The 22,245-nt window shown below is 40.8% G+C and overlaps 3 protein-coding genes across 3 annotated transcripts in view; 2 read left to right on the top strand and 1 right to left on the bottom strand.

Moving 5' to 3' along the window:
• Positions 1 to 1,247: 1,247 nt before the first annotated feature.
• On the top strand, positions 1,248 to 12,338 carry LOC135077273 (sorting nexin-14-like). The gene is made up of 17 exons (XM_063971808.1): positions 1,248 to 1,258; positions 1,512 to 1,665; positions 2,158 to 2,332; positions 3,169 to 3,353; positions 3,400 to 3,518; positions 3,864 to 4,016; positions 4,672 to 4,824; positions 5,004 to 5,156; positions 6,718 to 6,961; positions 8,553 to 8,737; positions 8,988 to 9,158; positions 9,200 to 9,367; positions 10,184 to 10,468; positions 10,968 to 11,176; positions 11,504 to 11,668; positions 11,777 to 11,958; positions 12,104 to 12,338. Exons 1-17 carry the CDS (start codon positions 1,248 to 1,250, stop codon positions 12,191 to 12,193), a joined length of 2,802 nt encoding a protein of 933 aa, XP_063827878.1. The 3' UTR covers positions 12,194 to 12,338.
• Positions 12,339 to 14,261: 1,923 nt separating this feature from the next.
• The window catches only part of LOC135077404 (TBC1 domain family member 12-like), an 82,767-nt gene continuing 74,783 nt past the window's right edge, over positions 14,262 to 22,245 (top strand). Inside the window, exon 1 of the mRNA XM_063971939.1 lies at positions 14,262 to 15,129. Within this exon, the coding sequence (XP_063828009.1) occupies positions 14,693 to 15,129 (437 nt within the window). The 5' untranslated portion in view covers positions 14,262 to 14,692. The remainder of the gene's footprint in view (positions 15,130 to 22,245) is intronic.
• On the bottom strand, positions 16,043 to 18,851 carry LOC135077108 (retinol dehydrogenase 11-like). Its single transcript, XM_063971675.1, has 3 exons — positions 18,636 to 18,851; positions 16,617 to 17,541; positions 16,043 to 16,530 (listed from the first exon to the last, which is right to left on the bottom strand). The coding sequence occupies exons 2-3, from the start codon at positions 17,322 to 17,324 to the stop codon at positions 16,177 to 16,179; spliced, it is 1,062 nt and encodes a 353-aa protein (XP_063827745.1). The 5' UTR covers positions 17,325 to 17,541; positions 18,636 to 18,851; the 3' UTR covers positions 16,043 to 16,176.

Raw genomic sequence — 22,245 nt, 5'->3', positions numbered from 1 at the left:
TCCAGGGCGGTGGTAAACAGTTTTGGAGATATGACGTCTCCCTGTCTTACCCCTCGCTGCAACTGGATAGGTTTCGAGTCCCGATCCTGGAGGCGGACTGACATTGTGGCGTTTTTGTATAAACTTTTTAACACTTCGATATAACGATAGTCGATTTGGCACCTTTGGAGAGACTGTAGCACTGCCCAGGTCTCGACCGAATCGAAGGCTTTCTCATAATCCACAAACGCCAGGCAAAGTGGCTGATTATACTCCTCGGTCTTCTGTATAATCTGCCGCAGCGTATGTATGTGGTCTATGGTACCAAAGCCTTTTCGGAAACCGGCTTGTTCGGGAGGCTGGAAGTAGTCGAGCCTGCGAGCGAGACGATTCGTAATGACTCTCGAAAACAGCTTGTAGACATGGCTCAGAAGTGAGATGGGTCTATAATTCTTCAACAAGGTTTTGTCACCTTTTTTGAAGAAGAGTATCACCACACTTCTGTGCCATGTCGTAGGCGTTTTTCCTTCGAGGATGACGGAATTGAACAGCTTCTGAAGAGCCTTCAGTATCGGCGTTCCACCTGCCTTGAAAAGCTCAGCCGTGATTCCATCATCACCCGGTGCCTTGTTGTTCTTCAGCTGTTTGAGAGCCATTCTAATCTCGTACAGACTGACGTCCGGGATATCTTCGGTATAGTGTCGGGTCAATCTAGCTCTTGGGTCTTCGGCTAGATTTGTGACAGGTGTGCGTACACTCGTGTATAATTGTCCGTAGAACTTCTCAACCTCTTCCAATATCTCCGGCCCCGACGAAATGGCTCTGCCATCCTCGGTTTTCAGCTTGGTCAGTTGGCTTTGGCCAACAGACAGATCTCTTGCGAACACTTTAGAGCCCTTGTTTCGCTCGATCGCCTCTTTACATTGCTTGCGTAGTATTTACTAATGATAATTCGAACGTTGAGTACTGATACCGCAATGGATAATGAGTACATATTTTGATTTCTTTGTGTGTGTGAATTTTTAATGCGACACTGAGTTTCGAACTCAGCACATTAGTTGACACCTCTCTATATCTCTATGTTGACCTTCATTGGTTGGGTTTTTATTAGCGGTTAAGCTGTAGATCCTGGCTACACAGGACTTGCAGCGGTGAGAACGAGAGGTGGGAATAGTCCCATCCCATATCATCATCAATGTTTTATCCCCATCCCCACCGCCAAGATAGGGAGTTGAGGGAGTGCTAAATTAAAGCAGTTTTTCACCAAAATGGAGACGAAGTGAGACGAGCGACATAGTGGGCAGGTTATTTCATCGATAGCAGAACTTGGTTCTGCGTTTCCGTTTGCACGAAAGTTCACATTGACACAGGTATGTCTGTGGTTCTTGTCTTGCTTCCTTGGACCAAGTTTGCTTCGTATTCAGCCCCAGACCACTATAAAATTAAAAAAATACTATTCGTTTAGGAATTCTTTACCATTGGAACGAATAACGCTGCAATTTTTATTCTTACACATTTATTACCCCTTCCAGAGTGTTCCGCGTGCTAATCCGCGAGATATTCGCGGGTTGGGTGCTATTATCCTTGACTGATGTCTTGGCCGACCCCTACATACTGAATACGCTTATCGTGCTGGCCACGGGAGACGAGACCATGGCGCAGCTGCCCACCACTCCTAATTATAAGGTAAATAATACGTTACTGATTCCGTTAACCTCTCCAGCTAAGCTAAATATTGTGTATCTTGTGTTAGGGAGTGGGTTCACCACAATAGTCCAGCGGACGTGAGGGCAGACACCGTTGGTCCATTGTCACTAAATTTGGCGTGCTTGGGGAATAAAATACCATCCTAGACTGCATCCCACTTAACATCAGGTGCGATTGTGGTCAAATACTTACCTTGTTATGCATAAAAAAAACGCTCCTGATGTTGCGGGTACGATCCCCGGCGTTGCGTTACCTAACGAACGTCAGCGAATCCACAACCTATATAACGCATAATATTCTGATTTAGAGCACAACCAACTAAAAATCTGCATTCTCATTTGATTAAAAACCAATTTTCTAAAAACTAAAGTACGAATTAAGAGTTGCTCGTCGTCATATTTTAGTAGTAACTTGATTCAAGAAATCAAGACCGATCGAGTTTTTGTCAATTGATTTGCTATCGTTTTCCAGGTAGAATTCCTGGAGCGTTTCGCGCGCCACACAGAATCCGTATACAGTCAGCGGCCCAAGCTCTTGAAAGTGGACCTGGAGTGGGTGATCAGCGACCAGGACTACTTCTACGCCTTCATGCAGCATCTAAAAGCTACTAGCCATATACACCTGCTGCAGTTTTATAAGGATATCAGTGAGTTAAACTATAATTAATTGCATTAACTATATGTCACGGATTAAAAGGCCCGCACTATCGACTGTGATATCAAGTTACGACAGGACCACATTTTGTAAATATCAAATTATGTATTTCGTATTGGGTGGTTGACGACACCACAAACCAATTGATAAATAATTCCAAGACAACTTCTTTGAAAAATTACTTGGAAATATAGCCTTCGAAAGTTACGTTAAGTTGCTTTTCAATTTATCTTATGCCATACAAAATCTAAGGGCCTACGCTTAAACTCACGCGGACGCACGCACCTGTAACGAAAAAATTAAATAGTATGAGTGCAGTGTGGCGGGGACGCGTGAGACGGGTTTGCTTTTCCGCGCAAGTTTTAGCGTAGATATAGAATAGTAGTGTTTGTCTACTCACGGACATTGCCCGCGGGCGGCGTGACCGGAGGGAGCGGCGAGCGTTAGGCGAACGAACGAGCAATGTTCGGTTCGCGAGCGAACATAGAAGAAGACGATCCTGACGCACTCTCTTCAACGACTTTGCACTAAACGGTCTCGATATTATTGTAAATTTATACCGAATAGTAGACAATTAATTTTATACAGTCCACTCTTTTCATTTATTTTTTTTTATTTTTTTTATGCATAACAAGGCAGGTATTTGACCACAATCGCACCTGATGTTAAGTGGGATGCAGTCTAGGATGGTACATATCTGCCCTGTAAATGCTTATTCACTCTCGCCTTGAAGAGTTATTAACTTCCACTACACTCACTATCGAAGTAACAGTGTTTAAATGTTTAAAAAAAGTGCCTTTACTGACTACCGTGTTGTGTTCTTTGCAGAATTATTTCAAACGAAGCTCCTAAATCCAGACCTGGATTCGTCCGAGCAAGCCGCGCTCCTACAAGAAGCTCGCGACATGTACGAGCTATACCTCTCGCCGCGGAGTCTCAGCGCCGTGCCGCTAGACGCCTCCATCGCTGCGGAACTACACGATATACTGCACAGCGCGCACAGCATCAAGCGGTGAGTGTACCAGCAACACTATGCGGACACTAGCCGCCATGTCACAGCAAGCTCGCGACATGTACGAGCTATACCTCTCGCCGCGGAGTCTCAGCGCCGTGCCGCTAGACGCCTCCATCGCTGCGGAACTACACGATATACTGCACAGCGCGCACAGCATCAAGCGGTGAGTGCACCAGCAACACTATGCGGACACTAGCCGCCATGTCACAGCAAGCTCGCGACATGTACGAGCTATACCTCTCGCCGCGGAGTCTCAGCGCCGTGCCGCTAGACGCCTCCATCGCTGCGGAACTACACGATATACTGCACAGCGCGCACAGCATCAAGCGGTGAGTGTACCAGCAACACTATGCGGACACTAGCCGCCATGTCACAGCAAGCTCGCGACATGTACCAGCTATACCTCTCGCCGCGGAGTCTCAGCGCCGTGCCGCTAGACGCCTCCATCGCTGCGGAACTACACGATATACTGCACAGCGCGCACAGCATCAAGCGGTGAGTGTACCAGCAACACTATGCGGACACTAGCCGCCATGTCACAGCAAGCTCGCGACATGTACCAGCTATACCTCTCGCCGCGGAGTCTCAGCGCCGTGCCGCTAGACGCCTCCATCGCTGCGGAACTACACGATATACTGCACAGCGCGCACAGCATCAAGCGGTGAGTGCACCAGCAACACTATGCGGACACTAGCCGCCATGTCACAGCAAGCTCGCGACATGTACAGTCGCGGAATGAAAAGGTTCGTCACCTTAGTGTCGGTTTTCGCTTGCAGTATGTACTGTAAGACTCAAACCTGCCAACATAACAGTACAAGAAACAGTGCTGCTAACATTTAAATAAATATGACGTTTGCTAACGAATAAGGTTTTGCTTGTTTATTTTTCTATCCCATCTCAGTGCAATGCAATGATGACATTGACCAATTGACAATAGTTTTTTTTTATTTAAAAGAAATAATAATGGCAGGTTGAACCAACAAGAAGGTTTTAGTTTATCAATCATAATAATCTTCTTGACAAGATAAATCGTCAAACAACTTTGATCTGAATAATTTTGAACTTTACTGACGAACAGTTAAAGATTATTTTTTCTAACTCGAGATTATTCTGTAACATAGTTTCAAAAGGTAATATGTGCTCGCGATTCGTTGAAGGAATCAATTTGAAAACTGACGAACCTTTTCATTCCGTGATTGTACGAGCTATACCTCTCGCCGCGGAGTCTCAGCGCCGTGCCGCTAGACGCCTCCATCGCTGCGGAACTACACGATATACTGCACAGCGCGCACAGCATCAAGCGGTGAGTGTACCAGCAACACTATGCGGACACTAGCCGCCATGTCACAGCAAGCTCGCGACATGTACGAGCTATACCTCTCGCCGCGGAGTCTCAGCGCCGTGCCGCTAGACGCCTCCATCGCTGCGGAACTACACGATATACTGCACAGCGCGCACAGCATCAAGCGGTGAGTGTACCAGCAACACTATGCGGACACTAGCCGCCATGTCACAGCAAGCTCGCGACATGTACGAGCTATACCTCTCGCCGCGGAGTCTCAGCGCCGTGCCGCTAGACGCCTCCATCGCTGCGGAACTACACGATATACTGCACAGCGCGCACAGCATCAAGCGGTGAGTGTACCAGCAACACTATGCGGACTCTAGCCGCCATGTCACAGCAAGCTCGCGACATGTACGAGCTATACCTCTCGCCGCGGAGTCTCAGCGCCGTGCCGCTAGACGCCTCCATCGCTGCGGAACTACACGATATACTGCACAGCGCGCACAGCATCAAGCGGTGAGTGTACCAGCAACACTATGCGGACACTAGCCGCCATGTCACAGCAAGCTCGCGACATGTACCAGCTATACTTCGTTGCACAATATACTGCACAGCGCGCACAGCATCAAGCGGTGAATGACACTTACTGCCATTGTGCTGAATGGCAGTAGCTACAGCACTAAGTTCAATGACATTTCCCACACCAGTAGTGATGAAGTGTGAACGCATCTCGTTTTATGTTGTCTCCTCTCTCCGGTCTATGGTCAAGGTGTGTACGTTTCTATTGTATTAATTATTTGTTAAAATAAAATTAAGTTCATTATTCAATCTAAAAATTTATTGTTATCAAGTAGAACTACATAACAGCTGAGCTAAGCTGTGTCTTCTACAGTTCAAACTTTAGTTGCACAGTCTTTATTGCTGCCGAGCAGTGAAACATTTCTGTCAGCTTTAAACGATGAGTACTACTGGCTCTTCATTATCACCATCAGGTTATTGGTCTCCACTGGACGACCATCTAATTTACTAGAAGCAAATGCTTCCCATACTGGCCATAAGAGTTGTGATGGATTTTATATTTGTCTTTTAGTCGCCTTTTGGCTCGGTGTTTCTTTACGAGATCGAATCAGAAATGAGGAGATCCGTAAACGAACTAAAGTCGCTGACATAGCCCGACGGATCAGCAAGCTGAAGTGGCAGTGGGCTGGGCACATAGTACGCAGAACTGACGGCCGATGGGGCAGCAGGGTTCTGGAATGGAGGCCACGTACCGGAAAACGCAGTGTAGGACGTCCACCCACAAGATGGACCGATGACCTGATAAAGGTAGCGGGAAGGAGCTGGATGCAGGCCGCTACCAACCGTGCGATGTGGAAGTCATTGGGGGAGGCCTATGTTCAGCAGTGGACGTCCTGTGGCTGAAATGATGATGATGATGATGAGTCGCCTTTTGCGACAACCAAGTGAAGAGTGAGAACTAAAGTACGGTCGCCGAGCATGTAGAATTTCGTCCAATGACCCCAAGCTACCCATCCTTATCGCTCGCGTGTCAGCAATATAATTGCGCGCGAGCTGGACTGTAGTTCTCGGCGACTGGACTTGAGTGCTACTTGAAGAAAATTTGAACTGATTAAATTATACGTAGCTTGAATCAATATAAATACTTTTATAATCTCGTCAGTACACCTCTACGCAGATTATCTGAAAATGTATAAACTTTATTTTGTTTTTGTCTGTAGATTACAAACGAGTAGAGCGTTGTATCAAGCCGCGAGACAGTCACACGCCATCCTAGAGAAAATTATGCTGCCAAAGTTTTTACACAGTGAAGAGGTATTTACTACAACCTTTATGATCCATCATAAAAAGTAAACATATTTTATATACAGAGATGATTAATGAAAAATATTTTTGTTTTCAGTATTATAAATTAGTGATCGGATCTCGAATACCGACTGGCTATCAAAAACAAATGACCAAAAAGTAAGTAAAAAGTCTCAGTTCCACTGTTTTGAAATTATTTTTTTATTTTGCCCAACAGATATTCCAGCCAGTAACATCAATTTTATTTTTTCAGGCCTCAAGAAAGACTTCTACAAACAGCTTTAAAACTAGGCAACAGGTTAAAAGGTGCCCTAAGGCCTCAGACCATAGACGGGCAGGTTCTGGACTGTTTTACCAACTCTGAGGATTCCGAAGGGGACGGCGGGGAGAATATGGATATCTTGAAGTATTTAGAGTCGCTGGCGAATGAGGATAGTTTAAGGGAACAAGACTTGAGCACGTACAAAGTCGTTCTTACCAATGTTGAGACGAGATTGGTGAGCATTTTTATATAAGTATTTCAAACTAGTTGAGTGTATTTTTTTTGTATCCATGCCGACAGCTCTATGATTATTATCTGGTTTTTTGAGTTTTAAAATCTAAATCTACGAGCAAGTGTTTACGTTGTTAAACCTACCAATAGATGGTGCTTTGCGGTGTTATTTCGCACATGAAAAGTTGACTATGTGGCACAACACCCTGTGGTGTGTTTATGGTCCTTCGAGCCGGATGCAAATATTTCAGCACTACTACTATAAAAAATTTGGCAATATTTAAACACAGCGATGATCGCATGATTGCTAGGCAGTTTTCGTACATTTGCATAAAACCGTAACCGCACAGTTACCGCCTCAATGCCTCGCCGATGAAACCATTCAAAATCTGCGCTGTATCGCGCGTTTGAACAAGACTTTCGAGCGCGCTTTGTGTTGCATCGCGCAGCACCGGTCAAATATGACCCGACCTTATACTCCTTATCATTCCAGCACCTTATTTTATAATGAGGGAAACCTGTTATTGGCTATACTATCAGTCTAATTTTATAACTAACTAGCTTTCCGCCCGCGGCTTCGCGCGCGTGGTCTACATTATAGCCTGACCAGGAACATAAAAACCCTCGCCATGTTGCGGAAAACTAATGGTACTAATTTCTTTTAATGGCAACAGTAACTGAAAACTTCATTGACATGTCACCTTGCATGTCAGTCTATTGCTGTCAAAGTGTAAACAAACTTTATTTTAAATGTGCGCAATTGATTTTATGAATTAAATTGCTAAAATATTTTTATAGTCGTGAAAGAAAAGTGGTTCACAATGTGTTAAAGTATTTGTCGAAGAGAAATACTAAGGGTTCGGACAATATTTTCATTGAATAATGTTTCCGACAAAGGTTGTCAAATTGACTGACATGTTTATCGTATAGTACAGTCCACTATGAAAATTAGCTGTGGTTTGTTTCAACTACCTATTTTAAAGTTTTTTGTCACTTTCTAAGTGTTGAATTTTATGGAATTGGGAAAGAAGTACCGAGTTTGAAGCGTTCATGAGCAGACATTGCAGTTGAATATTCAAGTTCTGAATTTGATTATTGACGAATAATAAAATAAATCCTACTAACTCGATTGATGGTTTCATTTAATTTATTTAAACCAGGTTACCTATAATAATATTTTTTCGTTAATTTATGAAAATATCAAATTAGCCCGTAATCCAGAATCCTGATACATAAAGTTAGCCTATTAATTTAACACAGGTACGACTGTACTCAGTGTTGCACTATCAAATGCAATTGACGCGCCACTATGCCAGGGTTTTTATGTTCCTGGTCAGGCTATACCTACATATTTTACGGAACCCTATTTTTTTCTAAAATAAAATTTAGCCTATGTTACTCGTAGATAATGTAGCTTTCGAATGGTGAAAGAATTTTTAAAATCGATCCAGTAATTTTGAGCCTATTCATTACAACCAAACTAACAAACAAACAAAGTTTTCCTCTTTATAATATTAGTAACTAATATTGTGTATGTATTGCTGTTGATTTCTATAAATACATGGAAACACCTTAACCTTATTTGATTATTCCAGCAAGCGCCGCCTCGTCGCGGCACCGTCCGCGTGTTCACGCTCGCCGTGCACCGCGCCGCGCCCGGCGCCGCGCCAAGACTGTGGGCGCTCGACCGAAGCGAGCACGACTTCCACTTATTACGAGCTAAGCTGCTTGAGTTCCATGGGGATAAACTGCTGCACGAGCTGGCCTTACCTTCCCGCAGGTAACTAGCGTGTGTAGAGCGCGTTAAAACAATTACAACAGCTATCTACGGTGCGTAGTGGATTTGATGTTCACTCTAGCCGCGCTTGGCGCCGCGCCAAGACTGTGGGCGCTCGACCGAAGCGAGCATGACTTCCACTTATTACGAGCTAAACTGCTTGAGTTCCACGGGGATAAACTATTACATGAGCTTGCGCTGCCTTCCCGCAGGTAACTAGCGTATGTACAGCGCGTTGAAACAATTACAACAGCTATCTACGGTCCGTCGTAGTGGAATTGATGTTCACTCTAGCCGCGCTTGGCGCCGCGCCAAGACTGTGGGCGCTCGACCGAAGCGAACATGACTTCCACTTATTAAAAGCTAAACTGTTAGAGTTCCACGGAGATAAACTGTTGCACGAGCTGGCCTTGCCTTCCCGCAGGTAACTAGCGTGTGTAGAGCGCGTTAAAAGTATTACAACAGCTATCTACGGTCCGTAGTGGAATTGATGTTCACTCTAGCCGCGCTTGGCGCCGCGCCAAGACTGTGGGCGCTCGACCGAAGCGAACATGACTTCCACTTATTACGAGCTAAACTGCTTGAGTTCCACGGGGATAAACTATTACATGAGCTTGCGCTGCCTTCCCGCAGGTAACTAGCGTGTGTAGAGCGCGTTAAAACAATTACAACAGCTATCTACGGGCCGTAGTGGAATTGATGTTCATACTTAGCCGCGCCGCGACTGTGGGCGCTCGACCGAAGCGAACATGACTTCCACTTATTAAGAGCTAAACTGTTAGAGTTCCGCGGAGATAAGCTGCTGCACGAGCTGGCCTTGCCTTCCCGCAGGTAACTAGCGTATGTAGAGCGCGTTAAAACAATTACAACAGCTATCTACACTCCGTAGTGGATTTGATGTTCATACTTAGCCGCGGCGCGACTGTGGGCGCTTGACCGCAGCGAACATGACTTCCACTTATTAAGAGCTAAACTGTTAGAGTTCAACCACAGAATAATAATAAGTACTACGTTCAACGGAGATAAGCTGCTGCACGAGCTGGCCTTGCCTTCCCGCAGGTAACTAGCGTGTGTAGAGTTTAAAACAATTACAACGTCTATCTAAGGTTCGTAGTGGACTTGATGTCATATCCATCCGTCATACCATAGATATGGATTAGAGCGTCATACCGTCACGGCAGTGGATGCTTTCCTCTACGGCTCTTGTGCACGGATCTGGAACTTTGTGGCAACTTGAATATAGTAGCGGACGGCGGATAAGATGTTGTTAATCGTCCACTAAAAAGCTACCTAGTTATTTTTGGTACAGTTTGTAGTGCCTAAACGCCGTCACGTATTTGAAAACCTCAACAAATAGTGACTGTCAGCCCAGGTGATCTCAAATCTTGCCAATGTTTTCCTGTGTAATCAACTTCATCACAACTATAAAATTACCAAATATTATTACAGAGACAACAGTCCAATGGAGACCCTCCGCTACAAATACGAAGACTTCCTCCAACGCTTACTCCAAAAAAGCCTCCTCCAAACCAGCGAGCTCCTCCACCTATTCCTGACAGTGGATGGAGATTTCTCCATGGTGGTGCAAGCATCGACCCTGAATGCAAATAGCAGCGACCTGGCCAATATCTATCAGTCAGTCACACATAAACTGAGGAAGGAGAAGGGGCAACATTTGGAAAGCTTCCTAAAGAATCTGCTCGTGTCGTCGGATATCGACCGGTATCAGGCGCTGTGAGTATTTTTTTTTTAGTTGTATTTTTAACTGCACCACGTATTCATTATGTGGACGGAGACTTTTATATGATGGTGCAGGCGTAAGAACTCTAAATGCTAACAGCATTTTTTTTAAAGAATACGATTATACGAGTAACCTTAACCTTTCGAACTATGCTAAATTATGATTGTTTTGAGTGTGAGACACGAAGAGTTCCCTGGAGACCGACACCGACATTATTGCCGTCTTAAAAAAAATTACTTCGCTAGATGTTTAGGCTGAGTTGCATCACCTTATCATAACCGGTGTTTTTCATATGGAGTTTGACAGACTTTTGTTACAGTTATTAAAGTAAGATGGTGCAACCCAGCCTTAATAATATCATTAACTTCTCGTATGCCGTGAGCACTGTATCAGTGCTAGATTCAATGACTTTCGCATTGTTGTTTAGAATTTTGGTATACAATCAGCTAATCAGTGTAGAAATACTGACACTTATTTTATTGTACCTCACAGCAAGCAAGGCACAGCGCGCGACGTGGAAGAAGCGATAGAAGTGAGCGAGGAGGCCGACACTATACCTTTACAGCGGCCGCGCCGCGCGCGAGACATCACCGACTCCGTGTTTGGAGACAACTTCGGAGTACCACCTAGCGCGTGCCACTCTGGGGACATACGACATCAGAACGCCGTGTGTGGGTTCACGCAGTGCGCCATGTTCTTGTGTGAGTACTATGTCCCTAATGTAAATTAAACCTTTTATTTGGCTTATCTTGAAATGTGAATTTTAGACTCACAACTCGGTGATAATTTAATTTCGTTCGTATGTGATATTTATCCAATGCATTGTTTTGTCATTTGAAACGAAATCAAATGACTCATTTTGTAACTTCCCGCCAAAACAAGTACTGACAGCTGCCACAGATATACGAAAAAAGGTTTTGCGTTTCGTTTCTGCACTCCACTATTGTTATGTTACGAGAAAAAAGAGTTCGTGACCAATAAGGATTAATTAGTATTATTTAATAAAAAAATGTCTTTCTTTTTTACAGTAGTGAAAGTGGTGAAGGCCCGTGGATTCGTGACTGCCATAGCTGGGAGCGTGTTTTGTGTGACGCGCGAACTCGTAGATGACGCTTTCGACGCGCTACTCAATAAGGCTCTATGTCGCCTATTATCGGAAAGGAGATTGGCACATTTAATACGATTAGGACATGGTATGTATCATTACTAAAATTATGTGTACTCAATTGAAATTATACCTATTTATTTATTTTTAGATTTTACAATACTTTTTAGTAAATAAGAGTATAATTTCTCCACAGGGCTATTGTTTGGTAAGAAAGCATCAACTCCCCGCACCGATCCCGCGAGGCAGCGAGAGTTGGCGCGGACACAACTTCTGCAGAGCATTCCTTCGCCAGCCGTGTTAATAGCCGGCAATGGCCTGCCAGTGGCTGTGCACAAGGCATTTGAAATTATACAGAGGCCACAACTCAACAAACAGGTAAGTTTTTGACAAAAAATACTATACAACCGAGAAAGTAAAGTGTTTAATAGAAGAAATATAGAAGAAATGAAAAAAATCAAAAGAATTACTTATCAAATTATTCCATAACCCTGAAATTTAATCTAGCATTCATTTGTTGCAGTTGGTGTACAATTTACTGGACTTGTGCCTGATGGAACTATTCCCCGAATTAGGTGCTTCAACTGAGCCATCAAAAGAACCAAAGAGTTGAGAATAAATTTAACCCACTATGTGCTATGAATTCTGTATTTACTTGCCAGAGTCAGACTAAGGCCATCACGGGACCGAACAGGTCTTAGGGACAGCCAAAATTGTGATTCATTATTTTTTCACAATAAGGCCTTAGTCAGCCACTGGGAAAGTCAAAGTCAAAATTTCTTTATTTGTTTAGACTAATAAATAGTTCTTACAAATCGTCATTTTGCTCTTAAGGAGCCTCTACATGTCTCATAATCTTTTTACCCTACCAGCGCTTCGAGACCAACATTTGGCAAGTGCTGAGAAGAAGCGCCGCAACAAACTCAGTCACCACTGTCTGCCGGTTAATATAAATAAATAGAAATAGCAGTAGTAGGTACATTCGATTCAGGAGCAGTTCACTGAATTTACCATGCATTCTTGTATAGTGTATCTTATAAGAATGGGTATACAAAATTGCGTGGCATATTAAACAAGGTAGTGACGTGCTAATATCTAGACTTACAGATTACATACTCAAATACTAGTAGAAATGACTCGCATACCTACATAAGTTGGAATAACTTGGATTGACCAGTCCCCGAAAGCAGCGCCTGTTCACAGACATGACGAGTGAACCAGCCATCGCTTCACTCGACCATATTAGAGGGAATGTAACGGGAAAAATACATATTTAACATTCTGTAAATTTACAGTTGATTATAAACTTTAATGTTAACTTTATTGTGAGTAATTTGTATTTAATTGTAAATATTCTATTGTATCATAAATATATTTTTATAATATTAGTTATAAAGCCTTTATTCGTAACCTTGTGTTAAGGTTGGTGTGGACAAGACCATAATATTGTTAGCACGTAAATGAATATTTTTAACTGTTTACTTGTTTTCAGTAATGAACACCAATTACAAAATATTTTGATAAAAGAACTGGTTTTATTTGAAAATACCTTGCTATCTTACAAAAATCATTAATTAAATGAATAAATATAACAGTACTTTAATGGACAGCCAGCTGTACTGTGGCCTGTACTGAACCGGTACTGAACTGTGTAATAATTTATGAATAATTTAGAGATGGGTTATACTAGGTAAATTTGATACTAGGTGCACCTATTCCTAGTATTTATTAATACTTGATCCAAATACCTGTTCCACCTAGTACGTAGTAATTTAGCATACTTGACGCGACTAGTGCGGACTGATCCACGTAATATGACTTCAAAATACAATTTTCTTTGAAAAGATACAACCATAGTATGAATAATGCAATTTGAAATTGAATAATAATTCCTCCCTTCATACTTCAACAGGCTTACGACTTTCAACTTAAAAGTTGGCGTATTTAAAAGATATCATTTCATAAAAATATTTACACATTTTTTCTTATTTACATGAATATGGTTTGACTACGTTTGTGTGCGTTTGCTTCGTCGCGCTTAAATTTGTTTGGTCAGACAGAGACGGAGTGAATCTCTACGTTCGCACATAAGCTTAGCGAGAAATACTAGGTGCGCGTAATACACGACTACGGATTACGCAATAATAACCTCTATTACTTTGATGGTAGGGTCGGAAATCGTGTAATTTATAAAATACTAGGTGGATCAAGTATTTAAAAAATTGGAATAGGTGCCGCCTAGTACTGTAAAATACCTAGTGTGTGGATCTGTTCTAGTAAATACGTCTCATCTCTAGAATAATTAAAGTTATTGACCACCCGAGCACCCTATGAAATTCATTTATTCTATACTAAGTATAACTTTTGTCTGAAAAACAATGATTGGTCCATACAGATATTTTCAATATTATGCCAAACTTATTCTGCACACGGTCGCGGTCCTCAATAAATTAATTAGTAAAAAAAAGTAAAACAATAAACGAACTTACAAGCAATAACAAAACGCAGCATTGACACATGCGTTCAAAAATTAAAGCATCAAAACAAACTATACTCCGACAAATTTTAAGAGTCTTTAAGAACAAGGGTTCGATGGGCAATAGGCAGCGTATTATTCTTAGCCGGGTTATGAACATGTCACGAGCGCCATCATAAGTAATCTGTGGCGCCATCCTTGTTTCTAAACTGGAAAAAGTTAAATGTCAATCAATTTATTTACAGTGGAAAGTAAAAGGCGATGGGTGTGTTGCTTTGTATTGTAGATAGAACGAAATAGTTATTAGTTAAAACAAATATTAGGTAATAATCATTAAAATTTTAGTGTAAACATAGTCGTTCGTTGTGTAAAATAAATCAGTAATCGTTTGGCAGTGTTTCGAAGTGGTTGTGTGTGTTGAATTTGAATCGAATTAGACATAAACATTCGAGTTATTTAATGAGACTTGTTTACGACAAGTATTCCATTGTAAATATCAAGAATAAAACAAAGGTTCTGGTTTAAAGTGATATGTTTGCTGAAGATTTGACCATGTTATGGACGGAGGTGAGAAGTGTGTCTAAGAACTGTTTGTAAACGGATCCAGTGCTCAAGTTGTATTTTGGAGACTGAATCATGTCGAGTTCTCCGTGCCAAAAAGGCGGGATGCGCCTGAGCGAAGCGTTGGATAACATGCAACTGGCGTATAATCCAATCACGAAGCAATTACATTTCGTGAGCCCTAAAGTGGAGAAACCGCCCGAGCAGACAGTGGATGAGATTGATAAGTTGTCTAAAAAGAGCAGCTTCAGTGATGAAGGTAACTTTTCAATATCAACTTGTGAGAAGAGTGATACGAGTGACTCTCCGAAGAGCACACTGCAATGGGGAGGCAGTGTGAGTGGCCACCAGCGTGGGAAAGACGGTGGTTCGTTCTCGAGCACCGTGTCGAGCCTGTCGGAGTGTTCGCTGGGGTCCAGTGCTTCGAGGGAGGATGAGCTCGGGGACGTGATCGCTGGTGACAGTGACCAGGCTAAACTGAAGAAGAAAGGACTTTCTAGTTTCTTTAGCAGGTATGTTGTATTTTTTTACTGACAAAATTACATGTTTATTTGATTTTCCAGTATAGAAACAGGTAGAAAAACACCTCTTATCCCATAGGTTTTCTGTTTTGCATGTTATAGCATTAAATTTTAACTAGCAAAGTTTTGTCTGTCACTACAAAAAGGTTAAAGGAAATGTGTGAAGAAAACCAAGTGGCCTACTAACATCCTTCCTTTTAAATAATTTTATTAAGCAATGCCAATACTTTAGCATATCTTTTGTTCTAATATTGTTCTTATATAATTTATTACAATAAAAATATATCCACTTCATGTAGAGATTTTTTGAAGACAATTACCTACTGATATGTTTATGTTAATGATTCAAGTCATTAGTTTAGTATGTTTTGCTTAGAAAACATTATGACTTAAATAACAATCATCCTATTATTTTGAATAAAATAAGACAATAATTAATGTTAACAGCAATTAAAATAATCATTATTCTAAGCTATTTGATAAACAAATACAACTATCTAAGTAGGTTTTGAGTGCAAAACTAATGTTATTGAATTTTGTGTTATCATTTTCAATTACTAAGTGGAATGTAAACAAACATTGCTAGACAGAGACAAACTATGGGGTTGAATAACTCTATTTCAATTCAAGGGCAAAAAACTCCAGCACCCCATAATAAGAAGCCATGCAAGTGTAACAAAAGAAGGCTTGTATTCATTCAAGGTGCCTAACTGAGTTTCAACTTTATTGCTTGAGAAACTGAGTGGATTTTCTTTTAGACTTTCTGTCTGTGCAACAAACCAGAATGGGTATTTGAAGTGTAACCTGATTTTAAACTTGCCATCAATTTAATATTTAAAGGATATAAAAAGGAAGTGTGAAATAAAGTTATGCTAGTATTTTACAAAAATAGTTTATTTGGCTACATAATAATAAATAATCCTTGAACTAAAAGTACAAGGCCAAAAAATACAAACTAAATAATTTAGATCCAAATACAAATGTAATTATTTATATTCATGTCATGTCTTTGAAGCTACTATAAAAATATACAATTTATTAGACTACTTTTCCATATTTATCAGCATCTAGATGAATTAATTCACAAGATATATGAAATAGTTTCTTTTGGTACTCTGGATTCTTTGAAAATTTATTGCTTATTCCTTCAATGCAGTTACTAATGTAAAGGCCACCTTTCTTCTCCAATTCTTCATCAAAACACGCATGGAGAATGGAAACTGCACCCTTAGCTGGGGTTTTGAAGAACATCTTCATTGCCCAAGGGAACATCCTTCTGAATAAAGTCTTTTCAAATAGATCCGTGTCCACTATTCCTGGATGAACAGCATAACATTTGACTGGGCAGGTCTCCTCTTCCAAAAGTTTATTTATGTACCGTGCACTCATCAACTGTAACAAAATAAACATAAATTAGGGAAATAAATAAGGAAATGTACCATATTTGTAGAGTAGGAAATATTATTTGAAATATTTACCTGTGCCAATTTTGACTGGGAATATGCAGCTGTGGTATCATAATACTCCTTCATATTTATGTCATCAAAGTAAACTTTACCAGGGTAATGAGCACAGGAGGTAACATTTACAACTCTGGATGATTTCCCTAGAGTGCCACCCTTTTTTAACACTGGCAATAACAGATGTGTCAAATAAAAGTGCCCAATATGGTTCACTGCCAACTGTGTCTCTATTCCATCCTCTGTCAGCTTAAAATCTCCAAACATAATTCCTGCATTGTTGACTAGTATGTGTACTGCTGGGTACTCCCTTGACACATTCTCAGCGAATTCTTTCACAGATTTTAACGACTGCAAGTCAAGTTTGAATGCCTTCAAATTAGCACCATTCTCCATGGTTTCTGCTAGTTTATTTACCAGTTCAGGGTTTCGTATTCCCATTACAACAGTCATGTTCGCTTGTAGCAGCCCCCGTATCACTTCGGTGCCGATGCCGCGTGCTCCGCCGGTTATAACGGCAACCCTTCGGTTTGCGTCTGGCAACACTATCTTGTTCCTTCTGACGTTCACCCAATCGTCGATCAATCCTCCGACGCCGGCCCCCTGCATGTCGATCGTATACCGGAGCTCGCTGAGAATGTACTTGATGGGTTTATGTCTGTTAAGGTACCAGTAAACAGCCGCGGCCGCAGTCAGCACAGCCGCTGATGCTATAGCAAACGACATGGCGAGGTTATGTTTTGTTTTCGATTCGTCCGCCCGGCGCAACGCGGCTCTAGCACTGACGCGAGTTGCTTTCACTCTATTGGAAATCCTCAACGCTTTCTCTCGGGCCCCTGTTTGTATTCGTGTTGTACCGTTAGTCCTGAGGTCGACTGATTCCACTGATGATGCTTGTTAAACACAACGTTATGTTTTTTATCAGGCAGCAGATGCGTGTTACCTAGGGTTTCTGATTTCTCGACCTATTTTTTTTCTCGAGTTTCGGGAATTCTCGAGGCGAAAGTCTCGAGTTTTCTCGGGTCTCGAGTCTTTTAACTAAAACTGTTAAAATCGGTTGAAATTTAATAAAAACACAGGTTTTTTAATCTAATATACCTACCCTAAGGCCTATTCAGACCTACGCGGTATTCGCTACCGTCTGCGGCAGAGAAAACCCAGTGGGTATGCGGTAATAATACTGTTCAGACCTAAGCGGTATTCGCTACCGTCTGCGGCAGAGAAAACGCTCTAGCCGCGGTACTTGATACTAAATACCTGAGCGAAACCCGCGCGGTATGTTCCTCTACCCACGGCGGCAGCGAATATCGCTCAGGTTTGAATGGGCCTTTAATACATAATAATCAATATTAGAATTTAGTACGACTTATTTTGGAAGGGAAACAAACAAAAAATGAAATCTTCTTTCATAATTAATATTAACTAATAATCATAATTAAGTTATTAACTAAAGGAACAAAAGTCATAAAGTCGCGTGTAGGTACTTTAAGGATAAAATAATAACAATAAAAAATCTGGAGCTACAATTGAATCACTTGTTTTCCAAAGGACACAAGTCCAAATAGCAAAATTACGATAAATAGTTTTTTTTATAAACAAAAAAACACTTTTTAATATTTTTTTAAATTTCTTTAGGATAACGACTTGAATAAACTTTACGAGGAGGCACGAGTACCTAACCTAACAGACAGTTAACAAATTTTTCGGTCTTTAAATCAGTCAGAGTTAAACATACATAATAAATAGGTATAGCATACTCGTAGGTAAACATTATTACTTAGTTTCGATTGAGATCATTAATTGCAAATCAAATCAGTTAAAAAAGGAATACTAGGCCAGTCTGAAAGCAACGTTAACCTATTAAATAATTAAAAACTTACTTTTGTCTAAGAAAACAGGCTTTCAAGAGTATTAAAGCTTCAAAATCGAAACTCGAGAATTCTCGAGCTCCGGTAATTTTTTTCTCGTCTCGAATGAAGCCAAATTTCTCGAGTTTTCTCGAGTTCGAGAAGGCTCGAGCAGAAACCCTAGTGTTACCGTAATAATGCCAGGCATGTGACTACTGTCCGTCTTGCGTCATGCCGATTTCTAGTTTGTTTGTGGACGTGTCCTCAACTTGTTTAGAGTGCGAAAATTTTGTATTAATAACTGTAATTTATTCAGTGAACTTGTACTATGAATATTTATCGCTCGTCGCCACGTCTGGCGTCTGTTTGCGCGATAAAGCTACGCCACAGACTGACATTCCGGGAACGAGACGCGTCGGAAATGTTATCGTCGGCGCATGCGCACATAGTGTTTGCTTTCATTATTTCTATTTATGGGTTTAAACGTCATTGTTATAGCAAATATAGGTACTTTTGTACTATTACTATAATTAAAGTCTAATTTATACCTGCTAGTAAGTAGAAAAATTAGGCCAAAGATTGAGCTATCCAATTAGTATCCGCCCTAAATGTTTTACCGTTATTATCACCAGCTATCAAAGCCTTGGGGGAGGCCTTTGTCCAGCTAGTCATTTGGCTGAAACGATACGATAAGATACGATATCACCATCTCAAATTGTTGTGTTGATGTTTTTAAGGACAGTTGAATCATTCATAGTTAATTCTTAGCTTTGCTTGCTCCCCTCTTTAGAATTTAACGAAGGGTCTTTGAACCGCGGCTGCTGCACCGCCGATGCGTGGCGAGCGTGACGTAACTAACTGATCGTTCAATAATACTAACTTGAAACTATCTGTGACGTCACACGACGCGTGACGTCGGATACTTAGGATTTCCCAAATTGTAGATTACCTAATTTGATCGCTTATTTTCATTATCAATGACTTTTTTAATATTTTACGCGATACTGTAATAGTTTAACGTTATAAAAATCGATACTATAGTAATAAGTCGTTCATCCACACAGTCATCATCGATTTCCAAGAATCTTAATTAACATTTTATTAATTAAATCTCGTATCTTTATTATTCTACGAAACGCATAACTTAGCGTAGCTCAGTATTTTATTTCAACGTATCTAATTACATATACCCATAAACATGGTCCTTCGAGCCGGACAGGTGTCATGTTCACTTTTATAAATTCTCCCGGGAGGCTGTCGACTGAAATGTTTAATTGCTTCATATCTTATATCAAATAAAAGAGCGTAGAGAATAAAGATGAGGAGTTTTAGCATTTTAGTTAATTAAAAGCGTTAAATCCGCTGTAAATTACATCGCTTAAGGTTTTTTTTTAAATTAATTTACTTATGAAGTAACTGCTTCATTAGACGTAATACTCGCTGTAATCGGTGACTCGAAGTCGTTCGTGTTTTTAATGACAATACTTAATCCATGCTTGATTTGGTTCTTTGGTAACTTGGGTTGGTGTAATTAAAAAACCTCTTAGAATCTGGTTTTGTTGTAAACCATGTGCTAAGACATCATAAAGGTAGCAGGAAGGCGTTGGACGCAGGCCGCTACCAACCGGGCAGCATGGAAAGCATTGGGGGAGGTCTATGTTCAGCAGTGGACGTCCTGTGGGTGAGATGATAATGATGATGATGATGTGTTAAGACACGTATTTGTTCACTAAAGACCTAGCTTCAACTAATAATAGGGCAAGCTCATAAACTGCATCAACTGCATGGCATTATGATGACGTAATAATTATTCACAGATAATGGTCACTTGCGTCGGAATTTTTTTTTTCATGTGCATATTATTACATTCCGTACACCTGCAGACCTGCACACATCGCTGTACATAATGCATCAGCAGGTGTCTCTACATTTAAGCATTATGTACTGTCCTTTATAAAGGAAGGACGAATATACTTAATGAATGAGAAAGAAGGTCTTAGATTATAATTACGTACGATGCAGAAACATTGTAATAAAACCTTAAAGCTGAACTTCATCAAATCTACAGAAAATACATACAGTAAATTGTTTTCAGCTATAAAATATTATGCGACGCACTTTGTGCCAAGCAAAACGGGTTACAAACGCAGTGTGAACTTAAATCCCTCCACACAATAGCCAATCCCATGCATCTACCGGTAACCTGTTCTGGCAACGCGTTCCAGTGTTGCTAGCCCTAGCCCTTTCGTACACACAATAATAAATTGATTATTCGACACTTTTTATACCTAGTCAAGAATTTTTCTAACGAATCGTCTAAAAGTAATATAAGTCCGAGTTTATTAGTTTAAAGATTAATGCCTGTTTTCACCATCAATCCCTAATTTTTAAGTGACCCCTATGAAAACAAAATTCCCGTTATGTATAACCATAGAGGTCACTTAGAAATTAAGGATTAATGGTGAAAACGGGCATGAGAAACCTTTTAACGACAAAAAACTGAATCCTACAGTTCTTCTTTTGCTAACTTTATAAGATATCAGCATACAACTGAGAAATCATTCATAATTGGATCAAAAATTGAGATGATTATGTGTATTACTAAACTAAACTGTTGAGCTGGCAACACAGACGCAGCTAACCTTGGGCCATGAACTACGTTATTACCCACCCATTGTTGCTTTCTTGCGAAGTATTAAAACTCGCCCAGATCAATGTGAGGAAATTCAGTCGATTAGATCTTCCATTGCCGCGTACTTCCTGGCTTGATTTGATACACAAAAAGTACAACACTTGAGTAACTATGAAAAATGATCGTGTCAAAGGTATTGTTTGCACCAAAAAAATGGCACTCTTGCAAAATAATACGTATAATATTTTATTGGAACAGAGATATAGCCAACATTTCGATAATATCTTTCATCACTTCTTTGACGAATCCTATAGGTGTTTATCCATCAACACTCGTTCACCATGACGTCAATCGAAGCTGATTGACAAACAATCATTCGGCTATTTTTACCAACGTTTTTAATCATAAAGATAGAGAAAGGCATTATAGCCAAGCCAGTGGCTACCCGCTCGGCTTAATTGGACGATAATAATTATGCATGAATGACGCAGACTGCACGGCGTGTGAACGTGTCACCTGACACCAAACATGTGCATTATGTAGGTAGGAGGCAAGGAACACGGAAAAATTACAAAAGAAACGAGGTTTCTAAGAAGTAGAAGGGTGTTTGTTTATTCAAACGAATGTTCTCAGAAAGTTTTCTGTAATATTAGAGTGAATTTGCATTGAATAGAACAGAAAACAATTCCGTTATTCCAAAAACCTGGAGTAGAATAGAAACACTTCAACTCCTAAAACGACGTCATATCTTAAATTGACCCTTTTGCTCCTCTTCTAAATCTCTAAAATAAGAATCACTAGTCTCGCACAACGAACAGCCTCACTGAAAAACACGAAAATTCACCGTTCAACAATAGATGATGGTAGGCTTACTTATTGTCGCCTTTCGCCTTGGGGGAAACTGGCAATGTCGTTGGTTGCGCCAAAGTCCGCCTCAGCTGTTCGCCAAGGTTCCCTACATTCGTGTCAATCTGTTTTTACTTCACTACGTCATCCACACTTATACATGCTTTTGTATAATTGGCTGCTGTTTTTAAATGCTTGTGAGTTGTGATGTGTTCATGTGACTCATTGGCTTTTGTAAGATAGCTGTTTTCATGAGTGCCTTATGCCCGTTTTCACCATCAATCTCTAATTTTTAAGTGACCCCTATGGTATTGGTTACACA

Source organism: Ostrinia nubilalis, chromosome 13 (assembly GCF_963855985.1).
Source record: "Ostrinia nubilalis chromosome 13, ilOstNubi1.1, whole genome shotgun sequence".
NCBI classification, from domain to species: domain Eukaryota; kingdom Metazoa; phylum Arthropoda; class Insecta; order Lepidoptera; family Crambidae; genus Ostrinia; species Ostrinia nubilalis.
Note: the sequence above shows the minus strand (reverse complement) of the source record. Positions and strands in the feature narration are given on the sequence as shown.

Coding starts and splice junctions, on each gene's coding strand:
- LOC135077273 (XM_063971808.1), top strand. Junction 9,368..10,183: donor CTTGCGCTGCCTTCCCGCAG/GTAACTAGCGTG, acceptor ATATTATTACAG/AGACAACAGTCCAATGGAGA. Junction 10,469..10,967: donor ATCGACCGGTATCAGGCGCT/GTGAGTATTTTT, acceptor TGTACCTCACAG/CAAGCAAGGCACAGCGCGCG.
- LOC135077108 (XM_063971675.1), bottom strand. CDS start 17,324: ATGTCGTTTGCTATAGCATCAGCGGCTGTGCTGACTGCGGCCGCGGCT. Junction 16,531..16,616: donor CCCAGTCAAAATTGGCACAG/GTAAATATTTCA, acceptor ATTTTGTTACAG/TTGATGAGTGCACGGTACAT.